General features: G+C 36.3%; 1 protein-coding gene across 2 annotated transcripts in view; it reads right to left on the bottom strand.

The window, feature by feature from the left end:
• Nucleotides 1–21,950, bottom strand: part of LOC131545438 (nephrocystin-4-like) — a 171,558-nt gene that overhangs the window by 142,643 nt on the left and 6,965 nt on the right. For both annotated transcript variants that reach the window (XM_058784249.1, XM_058784250.1), the window contains exon 3: nucleotides 802–971. In XM_058784249.1, coding sequence (XP_058640232.1) covers nucleotides 802–971 — 170 coding nt within the window. The remainder of the gene's footprint in view (nucleotides 1–801; nucleotides 972–21,950) is intronic.

Raw genomic sequence — 21,950 nt, 5'->3', positions numbered from 1 at the left:
TTCAAAGGATCCTGAAACTAAATGTATCAGTTTCCACAAAAACATTACACAATACAACTGTTTTCAACACTGGTAATAATAAGAAACATTTCTTGAGTAGCAAATCTGCAAATGATTTCTGAAGGATGTTATGACACCACAGACTGGAGTGATTACTGCTAAATCTCAGCTTTGCCATCAAAGGAATAAATTACGTTTTAAAATATATTCATACAGACAACAGTTATTTTAAATTGTAATAATATTTCACAATATTACTGTTTTACTGTATTTGGTGAGCATAAGAGACATCTTTAAAAACATTTTTAAAATCTTACTGATCCCAAACTTTGTAGTGGTAGTGTATATATATTCTATGTTATAACACTTTTTCTAAAGCAGCATTGTTTAAAAGCAACACCAGCAGATCAAGTTTCAGAAGTGGGCTCTTTTGTGTCCTAAAATGTGGAATGAAGTTAAGGAGGTGGGTGACATAAATTTAGATACAAAAAAAGTACTCAGTACAGTACTCAGTATACAAAAAGTACTCTGAATTCATTCAGAGGTCCACCACACTCCGCTGTTATACAGTTATTTTTCTTTGTTCAGTATGACAAAGAGAACATGAAATTACAGACCCATTAAAAGAGTTATGAGAGGCACACATTCAGTCCTTTCTTCTGATGAATAGCGGGCCAATTATAATAAGCCCACTTTATTCACTCATTACAGGTTTCAGGATTTGCTGCATAGTCAATAAGACTGTGTGCTCTGGAGTGTCATGGAAATGGCCATACTGCACTGCTCTGAGGTGACCGTTACCTGCCCTCTCCCTGAGAGATGCTGGTGTCTGCACGACCTGTGAAGAGCTGGAGGAGTCCAAACCCTGACCCCACTGCATCCTGGGAACCGTCTGCCCTGGTAGACAGAGACACCAACTCCACCACTGCCACCACAGAACTCAAACACAAGGAAGTGTGGAAGTACACAACCTACAATAAAGACAGACAGAGAAAATTATAAAATATTTTTTTATTATTATTTTTACATTTTTGTCATGATATAGTCAATCATGCAACCAAGATTTGCTATACTGCATATTAGCCTATATAGTGTATTAGGGGTGTAACTGTTGTAGCATTTGGACCAATCAGACACAATTTCTCATCAGATTTAACAAATCAATTAGTCATTAGATCAACAAATAGACACAGACCCCTCACCCAATACACATACTGGGTGCCAGTATGTCTGTGAATGACTCCAGGCCCCCGGTCACCATGACAACCAGGACACTTCAGCCAGACCAGATAAACTTTATGACCTTTAGAGTTCTCCCTCTCACCATCTTTGAACCTTAGGAAAGACTTTATGCCATAAAAATGGATTCTTCTCTAATTAATTCATAGAAAAACCTTTCTTTGAATGAACGCACATATCCTTGTATATGTTCTTGTGTATTGTATACTGTATTATGCATGCTTAAGATAGATCACTAGTTAATATCACCTCACTTATACCATGTCTGGTCTCTATCAATTCGTCTTCGAATGATCTAATTGAGAGGGTATATTATATGATGAAACCTATGCAACATATTAGTGTTCTAAGAATATTTACTAGTTTGTATATCAACTTCTGATCCAGTTACATGCAATTTACCACCAGTCGTAAACTTTCCCTCCAAAAGTTCAAGACACCATTGGGTCTTTGACACCCGAAAGGAGTGACCTCTATAGCAGATAAAGCTCTCACATCAGTGACCTGCCGGCAGTCTGTGGTTCTTTTAGATCCTAAGAGGATGAGGAGGATGTGAGCTCCTCAGCAACCCTTAAGTTTTGCGCCAGGCCTTGCAGCCTTGACTTTCTTAGCTCTTTTTCACTTCCTACCTGGGAAGAAACTCCCAATCACCATTGAGTCAGGACCTGGAAGACCGTGATCGGGAGTCCAAAACCTTGAAACCATCAAGACTTTCATCCATGACTGCATCCAGACACTCGTCAACGACAAAGGGTGGTGCAACTCAGGTGGTTAACTGACTCTTTCCATAACTGCATTCTCTGGTTTCTCTATTGGCTTCATTCATCCACTTTAGCTCCCCTTTTGTATGTACGCATGAGTGCATGTATGTTTGTTAGACTAGCTGGTGTTCGTGTTTAGTGTTTAGTTAATAAAACTCTTGTGCACAAATTACATGAGTTTCTGATTCTGCTTGTAGATAATGTTCCTTTATGATTTTGATCCTTACTACATGCTCTAATACATTCATACTTAGGAAAGTATTTTCTGTGGTCACGGTCACGAAAATATCTGAACTGTTGATATAAACTTACACTGAATGTTCGCTGGACGAACATATTAGTTGATGGCAATTTAATTCTGCTACAGTTATTACTGGCAGCTGATATAATAACTGTAATTAAATCATAATTAATTGTAATTATTTATATACATTTCCCTTTTGAGATAATTTGCTACACTGTACACGTAATCGTATCGAAAATGTTCGCTACAGGTCTTTCAGTTCGGTAGGCATGTGTACCGAACAAATACAGCATTTTTTTAACCAATGCATGAGTGGAACTTCATTGGAAACTTCCAGTTTTATACAGTATATTGTTAATTTTGATAAGAAACAAAGTCTAATCTTTCAAGCTATGTCCATTTTTTCAGGAAATTCAAACAATAAATGCAAATTGGACTGTCTTTGATGTGACGTAACAAATTGCTGTATAAATGTCTCAGTTCAAATGGCACCACAGAGCACAAATTGGCGTGATCTCTTTATGACTAGTTTTAACGCAAAATAAACATGAATGAACATCTCATGCCTCATGTAATCGCTCAATCAGCGTATCAACTGTTAAAACAAAATGTCATGTAGCATTTCATTTACTGCAGGCAAGACATCAGTGTCCACAGCTCGTTATTTCACTAGAGAAATGAAGTCTAGAGAAGCATTTTGCAAAATATTAGACTATATACTCATTATATTTAACTTCACCTAGTGACGTCTTAATTATTTAATGCTTGTTTAAATAAATTTGTTACAACAGCCACTGTGTAAATAAATATATTTCAACAAAATATTTAAAGTTTTATAATTCAGAAGTTAATTTGAAAACTGCATTATGTGCAATTTACATGTTTGCATATATTTTTAAGTGTTAAACGTGAGTGTTGATTATTATATTTAAAAATAAATAGTAATTAAATTTAAGTTTGGGCTCTGTTGTTAATTGTAACCTTATAGTAATGTAAAAGGGCTCCCTATAGTTAAGAGCATAATCACTGCTTAATAAATTTTTTTTTTTAAAAAAGCAACTTTATGTTTAGTTCTTTCCCTCTACTGTACCGAAACCATACCGAACCGTGACGTCAAAACCAAGGTACATACCGAACCGTCATGTTTGTGTACCGTTAAACCCCTAGTGTGTATTTTTACATATAATAATATATTATTATTAGTAGTAAGTTCAGTCACTTGGAAATGTAATAAGTCACACAATTTGAGGTATTGTTCATGTCTGTAGCACAAACACTGAGGGATGAGTTACCCAATGAAGTGTAATACTTAGGGTTAGGAGTTCAGGAAAGAGTCCTCAAAAAAAAAAAAAAAAAAATAAAATAAAAAACCTATACATACAAACAAGTTTGCTTTGGCAAACATCACTAATAAAAACAGCAAACAAAGGAATCTTGAGGTGAGAGGGTGAGAAAACAGAGAGAGAAACACAAGGTTATGGATATGAAAAATATGAAAAAAAAAAAAAAAATGTGTTCGAAAAGTGAGAAATTGTGTAGGAGGAAGATTAAACCTGTAACTTAACTTTATCAGAGAAAACCCAGAGGTTTGTTGAGAAAAACCTAAAGAGGATGTCTGGACATAATGATTTGTTTTAAAAAGAGCACGCAGAGTCTTGGTCTGACATCCCGTGGCTCTTGGAGGAACCTCGCTGAGGATGTGCAAGAAAGCACAGGCCACCTCATGCTATTTTCACAGAAAATAAAAAAGTGTCTCTCTCACAAACTGAAAGTTGAATGTGTGGCCCAAGGAAATATTCATTACACAGAATAACAATGTTTTCTCACTTAAAGCTTTGAAGCCAAATGAGAGATGGAGGCACCCATTAAAGTCTAGCAACCACTGAACCAGTTTAACAATTACAAGAAACACCTACTTACACCACACCAATCAATAGCAGCAGCAGCTCTGATTATGCAGAAGGGGCTTTTAGGAAAAAAATGAACTCAATCTACACAAACATCAAAGCAAAGAGTTCTGCGAAATCAGCTGAAGAGCAGAGCACAATCAATACCAGCACCCTGCACAAGCAGCACAGCGAGTCATATTTGCTTAGGTCATTTGTATGTATAATCCGAACAAGATTTCACATTTGAAAACTAATAAGACAACCCAGTCCTTGTCCATGTAACCGCAATTAGTATAAGACAAGCTGCTATATTTCCATAGCCTGATTATATATTTGCCCTATTTTTGTGACACAGGCTACTGTTTATGACATAATATGCTTACGAAATGAATAAACACTCACTGTATTTCTATTTTTGAGTCTTTAGATCATGAATCTTTTATGGAGCATATAGTATTTTAAGCGTCGCAAACTCAAGTTCCTAAAATACCGAACTACAAAGATTTACATGTGTCCGTTCACAAGTGATTCAACAGCATTCAGAAGTGCTCCGGCTGATTTTTTTGGGCTATGTGGGTCGATGGTGCTTGAATCTTAAAATCAGATCACAAGAGCTCCTGCTAAGTTTGGGTTGTGTGGGTTGAAAGGGTTTTAAACTTGAGGCTAGTTTAAATGCAGAGCAGAGGTTGTGCCATTGATTGAATTCACACTACTTACAGGCACTAAAGAGGCATAGAATAAAGTACAGGTTCACACGGATCAGAATTCAAACAAAAGCACTGAAATATAACCATGACAAGAAGTGCTTCCAGAGAGTACTGATTCAGTTTTTGTTACCACAGATGTTGAACAGAATCTGAAATGTTCAAGCATTAGAGACCCAAGCGTTGATGATAATGGTATAATTGCATCCTTCTTTCATCATTGGAAGTGATTTAATTAATCCATTGGTTATGAAAACATTCTAATCACAATATTTTGGGAATTTTTTGGGAATAAAAAAAAACTAACTTTTAGTATAAAACCAGTAATAAAATGGTCCACCAGATTAAAAAGAAAAGAAAAAGGAATAATTCACCCAAAAATGAAAATTTACTCTCACCAAACAGCTGTTTGTCCCCATTAACTTACATAGTATTAGGGGTTCACTATTGGCCGATAATCGCTTTGGGATGTTTGATCGGCGGTCTCTAAAAAGGCCGATCTCATAAACCGATCTCAAGCTGATGACGCGTGTGCCGTGAAAGGTTTGGCACGACATGCAGCAGCACCATCTCAGAATCTGTCCGGCGCGGGTAAAATAATTATAATGCTGAAGGTGAGGTACAATTCATATTTATTCATTAAATAACATCAAGTAATTTGAAACTTTCTGTGAGACATAATTTCATAAACAGCCTGTCTCTTTTCCTCTCAAAATGCGCAAATAGCTTCAAATCACATTGCGTCTGCACTATAAGCGAGCTGCACGCTGCATAGTTGACAGGAATTGTCACTTGCACAATAGAGGCAGTGTGGCATCGTTATTAAAGTTTATAAATTGCTTTTCTTGTTAATTCTTGCCAGTGTTTAACCATTCAGCACTCACGCACTCTCCTGGAGACTGTACGCTCGAAGCGCACACACATAACGCCAGGTTCGCATTATTATACTCATTATATACAAAAGTAAAAAGCATTGAATAATGTGTTGCTTATTTTGCATTTAAACACATCTATAAAGATTGTATTACTGTAAGAATCACAATGAAAAAGCATTTTCGGTAACAATGTTTGGATTTGAAATCAAAATAATGGATAAATATTGTGTTTGTGGTAAACAGATGGATCCTGTGTGAAATCAGGCTTGTGCTGTGTCTAAGCTTATCTGCTACAACTGCACGATTGTAAAAACAAAAATGCACTGGATGATCAAACATTAAAGGTGAGATAAAAGTATATTTTTGAAAAAATGTCTAAAAAATGCCTCCCTCCACCCCTCAAATTAAAAAAAATCCTCTCTCACAAGAGTCACCTAAGAGGGGAATTCCCCCCCATTTTCAAAAATGAAATTCAGGCACTAAATAAATGTCTAAAAATACTGATTGGAGTATCAATATAAATAATTGTACATGATAAAAAGACAGCTTTAAAAAGATCGGTATCGGCAGATACTGCTTTCTGTGATCGACCTCAGAAATCCTGATCGGAAAACACCCCTACATAGTATGGAAAAAAATACCATGGAAGTCAATGGGGACCAGCTACTGTTTGGTTATCCACATTCTTCAAAATATAACATCAAAATTTAATTTTTGAATGAACTATGCCTTTAATATTTAATTCCATCAAAATGCTTAAAGATCTAAGATAGTATTTTGTAGCTATATTTTATAGCCATCACCTAATAAATTGTTATTATGTAAATCAACTTTTCCAGTTTTGTTACCACAGATCTCTGAAGGTCAACCTCGCATAACCCTTCTGCATCAGTGTTTTCAAGCATGAAACGAGGGTTATGTAAAATTCAAAGCAAACTTTTCAAAAATGTCTCCTTTCACTGCTTTACCTGTCTTCTGCTCATAACCTATGACATGCTCTTGTTTTGTTCTTACCCTGAACTTCAAATGAACCGCAGTAGCTGAATAACACTTATATGAATCTGTACTCCGAGTGTTTGCTTTCTAGTGGAAATAATGATTTGCATTGCATGGTTGAGATGATTCCCTCAGCTCACCAGCAGGGCTGGTTTCATCAGAGCTCTGGATATGCATTTTCAATTCAAAAGGCATGGTCTCATCTCTTTCACTCCTTTCAGACTGCTTTCCCCTCCTCTCAGTGCTACAGATAATAATTAATGATGCAACATGTTTTTTTAAATCCATTTTTCTAAAACACACATTATCATGAGAGACCAAACAGCTTAAGAATGTTCTCAATACACAGTGGACTGTTGACGAAGTTTTGAAGAATAGTGTCTTTGTTTTTCTAAATGCACATGAGTTATGATTCATTCTGCCTTTGGTTCTGATTTAAACACAACTCATCATTTTAAAGAGCTGAATCAGGTGTCTGGATCACAGTAAAACCCCAGAAAGAACTAGCATTAAAATTCTGGCTGATATATAGCCAATAACAAAATCCTAATGTATTTTGTCTAAATAAATCAAAAACAAAACTCTAAAAACTATAATAAATAAATGCTACAAGTGAGTTAAGTCATCATAACATTATATAATGTACAATATAGAAAATATTCATAAATTATTCAGATATATGAGATCTAAAGAAGACATTCAACAGTGTTATTAAATTATTCATGTTTTTAAAGATTTTTAAACTGTAACTGAGCATTAGATAGAGGCAAAGGTAATCGAAAAATCTAAATAATAGAAAATATCCAAAAAAACATTACAAAAAAAGAAGCATACTCTTTGTTTACGTGTAATTTAAGGTAAGCATTTCCAAACACTCGCATCTGCAAAATATGAGCCACAGGCCTGAATGTTTCAACACATCCAATTTTCTGAACCTCTGACTCTCATTAGCAGCTAATGAATCTAAGCTATGAATCTATCTGATTGTGAGGTGAGAACATTAGCTAAAAGACTGGACAGGCTGGCATTTCAATACACAAACACTCACGACACAATCAAGAGTCCCATTTCTCTGCCAACCCCATAAACCCCCATAAAAATAAATGGGCTTCAGAAATTCAGCAGAGGAGATGCTGAGATTATCATTACACAGATCTCCCCTCTCCCGCTCTTCACAAGCCAATCAGCAGAGAGAGGGTACGGCTTCTGATCCACTCTGCCAGAAATAGTTTGCACTCGTTCAGACGCCCCCAAGAACACAGTCAACAAATCATTAGTCAGGAGTTGTGAAACATCCCTGTAAAATTCACAAGGGCACCAAGTCCTAGTAAAGTAGCATTATAATATGATCCAGTGCAGGCGGGGAGCAGGTTTGAGATCGTCACGCATAGCGAGAGGGATTATTGCTAGGCTGTTCTGTTGTTATGGGCTCATTAACAAAAAATGGGACCTTTTGAAGTACTGAGTTCGAGACTCTGTGAAAATGTTGCATTACAACTGTGTAAGTTGTCTAGCATATAAGAGTGTGTGTGTGTCTGTGTGTGTGAGAGAGAGAGAATATAAAATGCATAAGCAGCAGAAAGCAGATAACAAACACAGACTCTAGGGACTCTAACTAACCTTGTGAAAGTGAATCATAGAGCGCAGGGCTCTAGCCGACGGGCCTCCGCTGTCTACTGCTGCAGTCCAGCAGATGAGACGCAAGAAGGCCAGCCTGTTAATGTCTGTACATGACATCTCACTGACAGGGGGAAAATAACAGGTACTAGGGGTGCCAAAGGTTACTCCTGAGATTAATTACATATAGTTTAATTAACATTGTTAACTTACCAGTGCTGATTTAACGACACATTTGGCATTAAATGGCTTTATACCCTTTTTATTAAGACACTTGTATTTGACACAGTATTTGGACACTTGCCAAATGTATAAATGTATATAATAATAATAATAATAATATTAATAATAATAATAAATTAACATTATAAATTATTATTATTGCTATCGTTATTAATTTGTTTTAATCTAGCATTTATTTTAAAAATGTATACATTTTATATGATTAGAATTCTATAGAATTCAAAGAGAATGTATAAAATAAATGTTTAGGGTCAGTAGACCAATGAAGACTTCACGCTTTTTTTACAAAAACTTTCTATTCATTAAAGACAAAAAAATATTAAGCCGCCGTTTTCAGTATTGATTACACTTATTATCAAATCAGCATATTAGAATAATATCTAAAGGATCGTGAGACACCGTTTCTAAACCGAACGCAACAACTGGTGTGATGCACCGTCTACACGGGATGCGACAAAGCAGCCATTGAAAACCATTTGAATTTTGTGTCAGCATGTCATAAATAGAACGAGGCATCAGTTTACTGTCGGGATTTGTTGTGTTGTGCCGCATCACTGATTATAATGGGTTCTATTGTGTTTTGTTGCGCCGCTCGCGTCAGGTGTAGACACGGTGTGACACTGCAGACTGAGTAATAATGCTGAAAATTACCTTTGCCGCAACATGAATAATATACATTTTAAAATATATTAAAATAGAAACATTATTTTAAATTATAATGAGATATCACAATAACTGTCATCAAAATAACTTTTTTACTGTATTTTTAATCAAATAACTGCAGCTTTGGTGGACAAAAAAACTAAAAAAAATCTTATTGACCCCAAACTTTTAAATGGTTAAAAGTATATAAAGATATATAATATACAAACAATAAACTGAAAGAAAGACAGCACAGCATGCATTAAGCAAACATTACACCAAAAGGTTCTAAATTATACAAAATAAAGCAACAGATATGAGGGTTTCGAGACCGACACTAAAAGTGACCACTTTTCCTGGCTGTGTGACTAAATTATGTCAACTACAAAATTGCTCCACTTTGCGATTATGTGCTGCAGTATTCTGTTGCGTAAATGGCAAACACTCCAAAAGCGGGATGAAACAGCGCTACCCGACTGAACTGCGCAGTGCAGACCAATTATCGACTGGCTCAACGGACAGCACGGTGCAAACCGGTTTCGACTATAGAAACCAGGCCAATTTGTACAAAGCTGCACAAACCAGTAGGAAAGCGCAGCATGAGTCGTGCGACCCATTTAAATTAGACACAAAAATTGTGTGTTATAAATCCATAGGGAACCACAAATGGTTGAACGCTTAAGCTAGTCGAAACCAAACAGCTCTGACATTCGAAACGGCACTGAAGAGGAAAGCACATTCTGTACTTCAATGCCTGATGAAAGAAAAGCAATATCTGTTAGAGTCACGGATTTGTAAATATTACACATCCGTTCAGGTCAATGAATTTGCTGGTGCCATGTATCAGAGCTCATGCAGTGATACTACAGACATTTATCAGGTAAAACAAAGTTTAAGCATACAGACAGTTACTTATGTATTGTCTGAAGTTGTGTATTATTGACAATGTGTGAGCAATGCCCCTGTGCGAGTTGTTACAGACACAGGTTTCTCTCCCACTGGAGATTTAGGTTGAATATTGCTGCATGGTGTTCACTGTTGCGAATGTATTTTCCTGCTAATCATATGTGGTACAGTGAGAGCACTAGAAATCAATAATTTCATTGTACCGGTTGAAAGAAGACCCTGATTGTTAACATTGCTAGTCCAATTCATTGTAGTGATTCAGCTCAGATGGAGTACGTAAATGAATCTATTCAAAAAACAATCACTGACTCAAGTCCCTGCACTGCACTTCTTACTCAGAGATTTTCAATTAAAACTGAAAATTAAATCTGAATCAAATTATCTCTTCAAGTTCAATGTTGCCAACTAACATTGTTCATTCAAAAACTTTCAAAGTTTTGTGCCAAAGAGACAATTATACACTGCTTCATATGATATTTAAACACTACCATTCAGAGGTTTGGGGGTTTAATAAATAAACAAGAAAAGATATTCATAACTGTTATAATAGATTAATAGATCTATTAAAAAAAAGATGTTCATTCGTTCTTTCTGTTCATCAATAAAACCTTGAAAAATGTATCAGTTAAATATTAAGCAGCACAACCATTTTCAACATTGATATTAATAGAAAAAGGTTTTATAAGCAGCAAATCAGCATATAAGAATAATTTCTGAAGGATCAATGTGACTCTGGACTGAAAAAAAAAAAAAAAATCAACTTTGCCATAAGAATAAATTACATTTTAAAAATATCAAAATGTTTAAAACAAAAAAAAAAGATTGTAAAAGAAAATTGTAAAAAATACAGAGAAAATAAACTACACCTTTAAGTATAGCTGCAGTTCACCACTAGTACTTTTTCATATAAAAAAAATAAATAAATAAGACACAGCTTGACTGCTGTACCTCTATACAGTAAATTATGAGTAGCTTGTGAGGGTACAAAGTAGCTTCCCAACACTACAATTCATGTGTTGACTGGATTTCTTGTAATATCAAATGTGAATCATCCTTCGAAATGGCACCATCGGCACCTTACTTGACCATGTTCAGTCATAACAACAAATCAGGCTTCAACTTTGCGCTCTGTGGTGTTGAAGATCTACGCTAAGAATGAAAAGGCTTTGAAGCCGGCCATTGATACACGATGCCTCGATGGACCACGAGCATCCCAAACACACAGAAGGTGTAGCAAATCAATACAAACAACTCAATTAAGTTGAGCAGGATGTGCAAAAGGCTTCTGAGGGACAGGGTGCAGATGATTCAGTTTAAGGGACATCTGTACCCTGCAGGTAAACGTACCTGACCTCGCCGATCAATACCGCAGTGCTGACGGGATAACCTGGGTTAACCTTCTCTAATCATCCACCACTGCCTTCTTTCGCTAACACGTGCGGGTATTCACACAGTACGGTGCCTATGGACTCAGCAGGGAGACGAGTCAACCTAATCATTTTACAGTGGATTAATATGATCCATGTGTTACAGAATTGATTTATTAAAATTATTTAGCTCTGAGAGACGAGTTGGGCATAATGAGTGGAGAATGGTTCCTTTTGAAGCATTAAAAAGAAATCAGGGCTTATTAGGATGATGCATAGAGGCCTCTGAGATGTAAAGAGAAGCTGAGAATAGAATAGAACACGGATGAAGAAACTGTACATTTTATAAACTGATTTTTAAAATGGATAAATGAAAGAACCATCCGAACTAACCAAATCAATAAAATGTATCCAACTCATCGCCGCCCACTCAAGTCTCTCATTATTGTATAAAATACAACTCCATATTGAAAATACGATGTGCGGAATACATATGTATGCGAGTTTTAAATGTTTATTTTAGTATGGAGGTGCGTGTGAGCATGCAGAGTGATTTGATGGAGCCGAGTCTGTTAGGTCTGTGAGCTGCTTTGTTTGACTGCTGCAGGACTCTATTTACTTTGGCTGTGTTGTTTCTGCGGCTCTGCCCTCAGGCGTGATGCCCAGGCCACGGTTTGTTTATTTTGGTGGGAATTGGAGAAGCTCTGCTCACAGCACCCAAATTAAAAAGCAAGGCCCCGATGTCCCGGGGAGGACGACGATCAGATTCTTTTTGTCATGTCGAACACACAGATGAGTCACGCAAACTCAATAACAAACAGAGAGGACGTTTGATGAGTATTTTAATGAGCGCTGACACGATAAGTAAAAGGCAAATACTAAACTTAGCATCAACCTGAGCAGAAGTTTAAAATCTATAGGCCTGGTTTACACCTAGAATTCATTCTTAGGCGAGCCAATCAGAAGGGTTCAAATGAGACAGAAGAATGAATGAATGAATGATGCATTTATATAGCGCTTATTGTCTATTGCTGTACACCCAAAGCGCTTTACAATCATGTGGGGGGTCCCTTCTCAACCACCACCAGTGTGCAGCATCCACTTGGATGATGCGACGGCAGCCACAGGACAACGGCACCAGTGAGCTCACCACACACCAGCTACAGGTGGAGAGAAGAAGACTTGCATGTGTTATTATTGTATATAGACACCCAAACCAGGACCCATGATGGCCTGTGATGACCTTTGAATTGGCCCACTATGCATATATGCATTTATTTTTGCTTTCAAATGCCTGGGAATTTAAGTAAATTTGACAAAAATGTCCATTTTAATAGAATATTTATTGGAAATGCATCATTTACCTTCAGCCCACGGCCATCAATCAAGTCAAATTTTTGGCCCGATGTAGTAAAAAAATTGGGCACCTCTGGTAAATGTTTACTATTGATTCCAAATATGCTTCAAAATATGTACTTCATTTAATTTTTCATCAGGGAGTTATTTTCTTTGAAGGTTGCAAAACAACCTGCAAAACTGAATACCCTTGATGTAGAGCCAAATTGCTAAAATAACTTTGACATCAGTAATAATTTGTTCTAAAAGTAAAATCCAATATTTACAGCTCCATTATAGCTGTATAATAATTCCCAATATTTTTTTTAAACCTAAAGAAAAAACTCAAACATGTATTATTGCAATAAAACAGTAAAAATAAATATTAAAATTAATATAATATATATTAATATTTACAGCAACTGTACTGAGAGTTTTTGCATTTATGATGTACTTTTGAGTGATTGCATGAAATAGACGGGTCATCAAAGAAGAGCTAATTAAAAATTGTTTCGGGCAATGGTTTCGAAAACTATTTCAATTATTTTCTTTAATTTTTTATTAAAATTTTATTTTAATTTTTTGCTGTTATTTAGCAATATCCTCTTGTTATCAACTTGCTCGAAAGCAATGCCATAAAATTGTGTAATGTTACTTACTTCAAACTATGGTTAACCCTCACTTTAAAAGAAAACCATTTCCATTCTTCTACTTTTCAGAACTTCTGATCCATAGACAGGGTCATTTTTAAGCTGAGCAAATTGATATGATCATTACTTACACCAGAAGCCCCTCAAGCAACAGGCAACCTGTATTTTCTGAGCAATAATTTGTGGGCCATTATACATCTTAAAATAGCACGGTCTGCATTTCCACCAAAAGATCATGATGAAGCCCTACTTTAATGATTTGGAAAATTTGCTGACACCCTGCACTCGCCACAGGATTGAAGCGAGGCAACATGCTCGTATGCACACGCGCACCAGCTCCTTCCTCTGTGAAGAGAAGGGCATACATCTCTGTCAGCTCGCTAAATACACAAAATCTCTCAAAACATTGGCATAAGTGCTGCTGGAGTTGCAGCAATTTGCATATTTCTAGCAAAACACAAGCTACTTTAAAGGAGTCTCTCTAAAAGCCTACTGGGAGTGAATGGCAGGGATGTAATGTCCACAGTTGTGCTGTGGATAGATCTGCTGTTTGCACTCGATCACAGACGCGAGACCTTCGGGCTCAGAGCTCTCCTTGAGCAGAGAAGCAATTAGACCTGATAAAGTTGTTTCTTCGTAGCATTTCAAAGGGAAGCGTCACAGTAGGGGACGCTAACAATTCAGCTGTTCCTTATTTGTGCTCAAGAGCTTGAAACTAGATTGAAGGTGAGGAACGAGTCAAACAAACTATACACAGAACAGTTAACAAAAAAGAGGTTTTACAGACCAGCTGCTCTCAAGGATGTAAGAAAGAAACAAGATTCAACAATGTCAAAAATCTAACTAGGAAAAAAAAGCATAAATGTACAGTTAATAGCTTTGGCATATAGAAAAATGGCCACTCACAGTACATTTATGTACATTCTTCATGTTAAAAATGATATAAGCGTAATCACTCTCTCCAAGAGAAAGCACTTCCTTTGACACTTGCACAACTTTCTGATATGTACATAATATATTTCTTGAAAATTCTGTACAATACTTATTCTAATTATGTATGATACAATATGAGCAAGTGTTTTTGGATTCCTGTCAAGCAAAATAATCTTATTTTAAAATTAATCTTTTATCGTAATGCAAGTTAAAATCATAATGAAATGGCAAACAAAAGTAGCAACAGATATTTTCTTCTGTGGATTATCAAAAAAAATAGTAGGGTGTGGACTTTTTGATTCTATTGAATGGTTGTTGATTGTTTGGAGGTAGATCTGAATGTGAGCTTGCAGTTCACAATAAGACCAATAACATGCATTTACAAAATAGAAGAATTTTCATTTAAGGCCATGTTTGATAGGGAAATCAACACTACTTTAATAATGCTTTGTCAACACAATAAAACTCCTCCCATCATAAAAAGACCGTCAGACTCCAGATGCTGTTGATTTTTCCGAACAATATATTTTTGTCATGTCACTTGTTTTAAGTGTTGATTGGGTGTTTAGCACACTCTTTTGCGTTTATGTTCTGTCACCACTGAATCCATCACCAGTCCTCGTTTTGATACTTCATAAATTACGAACTAAACATGATTTACGCATCATATTCAGACAACCAAGATGCACAGTCTGACAAGTCAAAGTACAAGAATCATATTCATCTTCTTAGTCAGTCATCAGACAGGCTACAGAGAGGACTGGAAATAATAGTGAAGAAGAGCATAATAAAGCATTACGTGCATCAACTGCTAGTCCTTTTTGACCCCAAGGCCTGCTAATGTCTACAATAGTATTTGGCTTCATGACTTTCCCAGTTGTTCATGATTCACTGGATACAAGGGCTTTTAAAATTGCATTTTACTCACAATTTCTACCCAATAACTTACTTTAGAGCTTAGCATAACTAGAAAAATGTACACTAGTGTTCAAAGGTTTGGGATTTTTATTTTTTTAATACTTTTATTCAGCATGGATGCATTAAATTGATCAAAAGTAACAGTGACAGATTTATACTGGTCACAAAAGACATCAGTTTCAAATAAATTCTGTTATTTTGAACTTTCTATTTATCAAAGAATGCTGAAAAAATGAACCGTTTCCACAAAAATATTAAAGGGATAGTTCACCCAAAAATTATTATCAAAAGTCATTAATTACTCACCCTGATGCCGTTCCAAACCTGTAAGACCTTCGTACATCTTCGGAACACAAATTAAGATATTTTTGATGAATTCCGAGAGCTACTTTCTGTGCGCAAATTAAACAAAAATAAGGACTTTATTCAACAATAAAGAGACACATTTTTTTTTTCCTTTGCGCACAAAAAGTATTCTCGTAGCTTCGTAAAATTACGGTTGAACCACTGATGCCACATGGACTATTTTAACGGTGTCCTTACTACGTTTCTGGACCTTGATCGTGTTAGGATCCTTGCTGTCAATGGGAGGGTCAGAGAGCTCTCGGAATTCATCAAAAATATCTTAATTTGTGTTCCGAAGATGAACGAAAGTCTTACAGGTTTGGAACGACATGAGGGTGAGTAATTAATGACAGAATTTTCGTTTTTGGGTGAACTACAGTATCCCTTTAAGCAGCACAACTTTAATAATAATAATAGTAATAAATGTTTCTTAAGCACCAAATCAGCAAATTAGAATGATTTCTGAAGGATCATGTGACACTGAAGACTCAATAATGGCTTCTGAAAATTCAGCTTTGCTATCACAGGAATAAAAAGTACTATAAAGGCAGTCTAAATGTCCTAAATGGTAAGTAAATAATGAAAAAAACAAATCCTTGTATGTCAAAGATGTGCTCAAACACAAGCAGTTTGAAGTTTGACTGACTGACGAACCGAGAACTTTCTATCCTCCTGATGACATTTCAGTGTGAAACACAATTGCTCTGCCTTCGCACTCCTTCACCTCAGTCGATATACGTCAACAACCTGTATGTTCCTGTGAAACTACTGTAACAAACGCAAGATGTAAGTGAAGTACGGCTGCTAAAATGAGTCATTACCGTGTAGAGCTGCAAGCTCATGCAGCAGTCAGTCATATACAGTTCTGTTAAATCCATAACGTCACACTTCTAAAGAATTTTTCTCTGTATGGTGCTCTCATCTCATCTCAAAAAAAAAAAAAAAAACACTACACAAAAGCTGTTCTTGGACTTAAAAGAGAGAACAACACACCAACAAAGACGCAAGCTGCTCTTAAGACTTTGAGCAGACAGAGAAGAAGAGAATAAAGAGGAGGAGTGGAGATGTTCGAATGAGAACGAGTGCAGCAGATGAAGCCATGGGGAGTGCTGATTGCAGAATTATTTTCACACCACACACTGAGGAGACGAAACCATTCTTCTCGCCCTCTGTTCTCTCTCTTCATCACATTCATAGTCTTCAAAGGCATCTTTTCGTTCGCCGCCTCTCATCTGACGAGTACCTGCGCTCCTCGTCAGCTCAAATCCTTTCTTTTTCAACAAGAATTGAGAATGGGCGAGAACAACGCCAAGGTCATGGGTTTGGTTCCTAATGTTTAAATGTGCACGTTCAGTCCATTCAAAAACAGCTAAATGGATGTTTTTGCACTCAGTAACAGATAGAACTGAAGAATGGAACAGAATGCAGGCATCTTGAGAAGCTTTTTAAAGTTGCTTTTCTTTGACCTTTACACTGCGTCTTAAAGACGGAGTGATCACGGCAGGAGGAGCTAAAAACACAGCGAGATGCATCACAACAGTCAAAGGTGTTTGCCTAATGCATGTCATCTTTAAAATGGCACAAAACACTGATAAAACAAGGAGACATAATGCAACAGGTAAAAACATCTAGAGTATTTATTTACGTAGACCACAAAATAAAATTAGATAAATTAAATTGTTAGATAAATTAGAAATATTGCTTTGTCAACTAACTAAAATAAAAATGAGTTTAAGAGCTAAATTTTCAAACACTAAAATTACAAAGTGTTTTCTATTTGAATTTGAATATGAATATACAGGTGCATCTCAATATATTAGAATGTCGTGGAAGAGTTCATTTATTTCAGTAATTCAGCTCAAATTGTGAAACTCGTATTAAATAAATTCAATGCACACAAGTCTTTGGTTCTTTTAATTGTGATGATTTTGGCTCACATTTAACAAAAACCCACCTATTCACTATCTCAACAAATTAGAATATGGTGACATGCCAATCAGCTAATCAACTCAAAACACCTGCAAATGTTTCCTGAGCCTTCAAAATGGTCTCTCAGTTTGGTTCACTAGGCTACACAATCATGGGGAAGACTGCTGATCTGACAGTTGTCCAGAAGACAATCATTGACACCCTTCACAAGGAGGGTAGCCACAAACATTTATTGCCAAAGAAGCTGGCTGTTCACAGAGTGCTGTATCCAAGCATGTTAACAGAAAGTTGAGTGGAAGGAAAAAGTGTGGAAGAAAAAGATGCACAACCAACCGAGAGAACCGCAGCCTTGTGAGGATTGACAAGCAAAATCGATTCAAGAATTTGGGTGAACTTCACAAGGAATGGACTGAGGCTGGGGTCAAGGCATCAAGAGCCACCACACACAGACGTGTCAAGGAATTTGGCTACAGTTGTCCTCTCCTGAACCACAGACAACGTCAGAGGCGTCTTACCTGGGCTAAGGAGATGAAGAACTGGACTGTTGCCCAGTGGTCCAAAGTCCTCTTTTCAGATGAGAGCAAGTTTTGTATTTCATTTGGAAACCAAGGTCCTAGAGTCTGGAGGAAGGGTGGAGAAGCTCATAGCCCAAGTTGCTTGAAGTCCAGTGTTAAGTTTCCACAGTCTGTGATGATTTGGGGTGCAATGTCATCTGCTGGTGTTGGTCCATTGTGTTTTTTGAAAACCAAAGTCACTGCACCCGTTTACCAAGACATTTTGGAGCACTTCATGCTTCCTTCTGCTGACCAGCTTTTTAAAGATGCTGATTTCATTTTCCAGCAGGATTTGGCACCTGACCACACCTCCAAAAGCACCAAAAGTTGATTAAATGACCATGGTGTTGGTGTGCTTGACTGGCCAGCAAACTCAACAGACCTGAACACCATAGAGAATCTATGGGGTATTGTCAAGAGGAAAATGAGAAACAAGAGACCAAAAAATGCAGATGAGCTGAAGGCCACTGTCAAAGAAACCTGGGCTTCCATACCACCTCAGCAGTGCCACAAACTGATCACTTCCATGCCACGCCGAATTGAGGCAGTAATTAAAGCAAAAGGAGCCCCTACCAAGTATTGAGTACATATACAGTAAATGAACATACTTTCCAAAAGGCCAACAATTCCCCTAAAATAATTTTTTTATTGGTCTTATGAAGTATTCTAATTTGTTGAGATAGTGAATTGGTGGGTTTTTGTTAAATGTGAGCCAAAATCATCACAATTAAAAGAACCAAAGACTTAAACTACTTCAGTCTGTCTGCACTGAATTTATTTAATACACGAGTTTCACAATTTGAGTTGAATTACTGAAATAAATGAGCTTTTCCACGACATGCTAATTTATTGAGATGCACCTGTATATATATATATATATATATATATATATATATATATATATATATATATATATATATATATATATATATATATATATATATATATATATATATATATATATATATATATATACACACACACATACATATATATATATATATATATGTGTGTGTGTGTGTGTGTGTGTGTGTATATCATTCTAATATTCTGATATTGTGTGCTCTATTAATAGTAGCTCTTATTATCGTCAATGTTGAAGACATGCTTTTTGAAGACATGTATTTTGTAAAAACCTGAATACATTTTTCAGGATTCTTTTATGAATAGAAAGTGCAATTAACAGTATTTATTTGACATATTATATTTTTAACATTGTAAATGTCTTTACTGTCAACTTTGATCAATTTAATGTATCCTTTCTGAATAAAAGTATTAATGAATTCAGTGAAATACTTCTTGAGCACCAAATCCGCATATTAGAATGATTTTTGAAGGATCATATGACACTGAAGACTGGAGTAATTACTGCCAAAAATTCACCTTAGCCATTACAGGAATAAATTACTTTTTAAAATAGTCAAAAAGAAAACAATTATTTAAAATTGTAATAACTTTTTACAATATTTCTGTTGGGTTTTTTTCCCCTGTACTTTTGATCAAATAAATGCAGCAAAAAAAAAAAAAAATCGTAATTATTCCAAACTTTTAAATGGCACTCTAATAGTATATAAACAATACTAAATCAACACTGTCTGTCAGAAATATGCATAAAATGTCAAATAACAATAATAATAATCCTTACAATCCCTCCCCTCCATCAAGAACTACCTGTTGTTCTTTAGGGTGCGAGTGCCTTTAAGGACCAGCTGCTCTCAGGGATGTTTGCTTCTCCATGAGCTGAAATATTGATCATTTCCTGGACGGCTGGTGAGCCACATATATAATTGAAATGAATCTCTAGGCTTGTGTCAGAATGGGTGGAAGAGTTAAAAGGGGTATTTGAAACATCCGCGAGGCTCTTAAAGCCTGAGAACATGAATCACGCTGAGAGAGGGAGATCCGTGGACCTTGCGGTCCAGCTATTGAACGTTGTGAAAGTTGAAGAGATGAAGCACCTGACACGGCACTGGCTGCATGCTTGCTGAGAGGCTCTCATGGAGGAAACCAGACCGACCCAGAGGAATGAATGGACATCCCAGAACGCTACATCACACCGCATTTAAAATCACTTTTCTCTCACAGCTAATTACAGAATTTAATGAACTCTTGGCTATCCATTAAGCATTTCTAATTTAGAGTCCAGAATGTGGGCATATCAAACTAAATAAGCACTAATAAGAGCTAAAAGTTCTCTACAGAGTGCTTTCGCATGTCATAAAATGTTGTGCTAATTGGTTGAACAGATATGTCACCAGCTTCTAAGATCAACTAGGTGTAAATTTAGCCTTTAACTTTGTTTAAATGTTGCTTTAGGGTCAAAGGTTTTGGTGACCTAGTCAGCAGTTACTCACAAAGCTAACAAAAAGTTGAGAATGCACGCAAACAAAAGGTTATTAAATAGTAAATTATTTATGCAGTGTGTTTTTAACATGAATTTACTTCACACAGTAATTAGCACAGGATTTTTCCATTTTCTAGTAATGAGAGGATAACAAAATTAAAATTATTTATTCATTTATTTATCTACTGCATTTCAGTAATGAGAATTTGAGGGTAAATATGCTCAATTGTCCTGACAAACAAAAAGGCTAAAAATCATAATGGTCCTAAAAACAAGCTTAATTTTTTTAAATGCAAAATATAATTTCTTATTATTTTCTTTTGATTTGGGGTGGGGGGAAAAAACATGTTGTGCTGTACTCAACTTAAAAAACAAAATGAGAATAAATGAATACAAATACTAATAATTGTATCTGCAAAGCAATAGGCATGAGCCTTGATATTCCAGTAATGAGAATTATATTATTTCATTATTTATTCATTTAGTTATTTATTTACTGCATTTCAGTAAGAACAATTTAGGGGTAAAAATGTGTTTAATTGTCCTGAAAATATCATCACGAGGCACAAAATCTTAATGGTCCTAATAACAGGCTTCATTTTGTTCATGCAAAACATTAGACCTATTTTATTCTCTTTTTTTCCCCTTTTGAATTAGGGATGAAATACGACCTGAACATTTCTTTGTGATATTTCCCCATAAATCTATGGTTCTATAGTTTTCCCAGCTCCCCACTGACACTGCCGTTTTGCACTTTGCTCAACATACAGCCAGTGAGGAGAGACAGTTTAACATCACACAAGGGGAGTCAACAGAAAACGCCTGACTCTTCTGAACCACAGCCCAATAACGCTTCCACTCAACTGTGTGACAGCACTGCCCTCTACAGGCTGAAGAGCTTTATGGCTCCCATCATGAATAACCCATGTTCCCCAGACACAACCTGTGATTTATAGGGGTTTAAAAAGGTCTGGTGTGACACTCCAACATCCTTAGCAAAAGAAAACATCTGATTAGGTCTACAACAAAAATGGAACTTAGGGGTCCTTTAAGAAACAAATCATCATCTCATTTGGCTGTAAGTGATTCGCAATTGAAAATTCACAATAAATTAGACTTCATCCAACAATCGGCTTTCTTTTCACCTAAATCACCACAGGCCTCAAATCTTTGTCCCTCAAACCAAAGGTCGCTGATCAAATTAGATCTATCGATTCCTACATCTCCACACAAAACATCGGTTTTGTCATAACACCCCTCCATTAGAGTCGAGCCAGAGGGAGAGTCCCGCTTTAATTCTATCTTCATTCCTCTATAATCACTCCCCCTGTTTGGAGTCTCTCTCTGAGGCGTATATTAAAACAGATCCATCATGTCTGACAGACCTTATGTGATCTCACGTTCCCTCTTCTGTGCTGCTGCTGCTCCTGGGGTTTCACAGAAGAGCAGACGTTTTATT

Source organism: Onychostoma macrolepis, chromosome 08 (assembly GCF_012432095.1).
Source record: "Onychostoma macrolepis isolate SWU-2019 chromosome 08, ASM1243209v1, whole genome shotgun sequence".
Lineage (NCBI taxonomy): Eukaryota > Metazoa > Chordata > Actinopteri > Cypriniformes > Cyprinidae > Onychostoma > Onychostoma macrolepis.
This window is presented reverse-complemented; position numbering and strand designations above follow the sequence as displayed.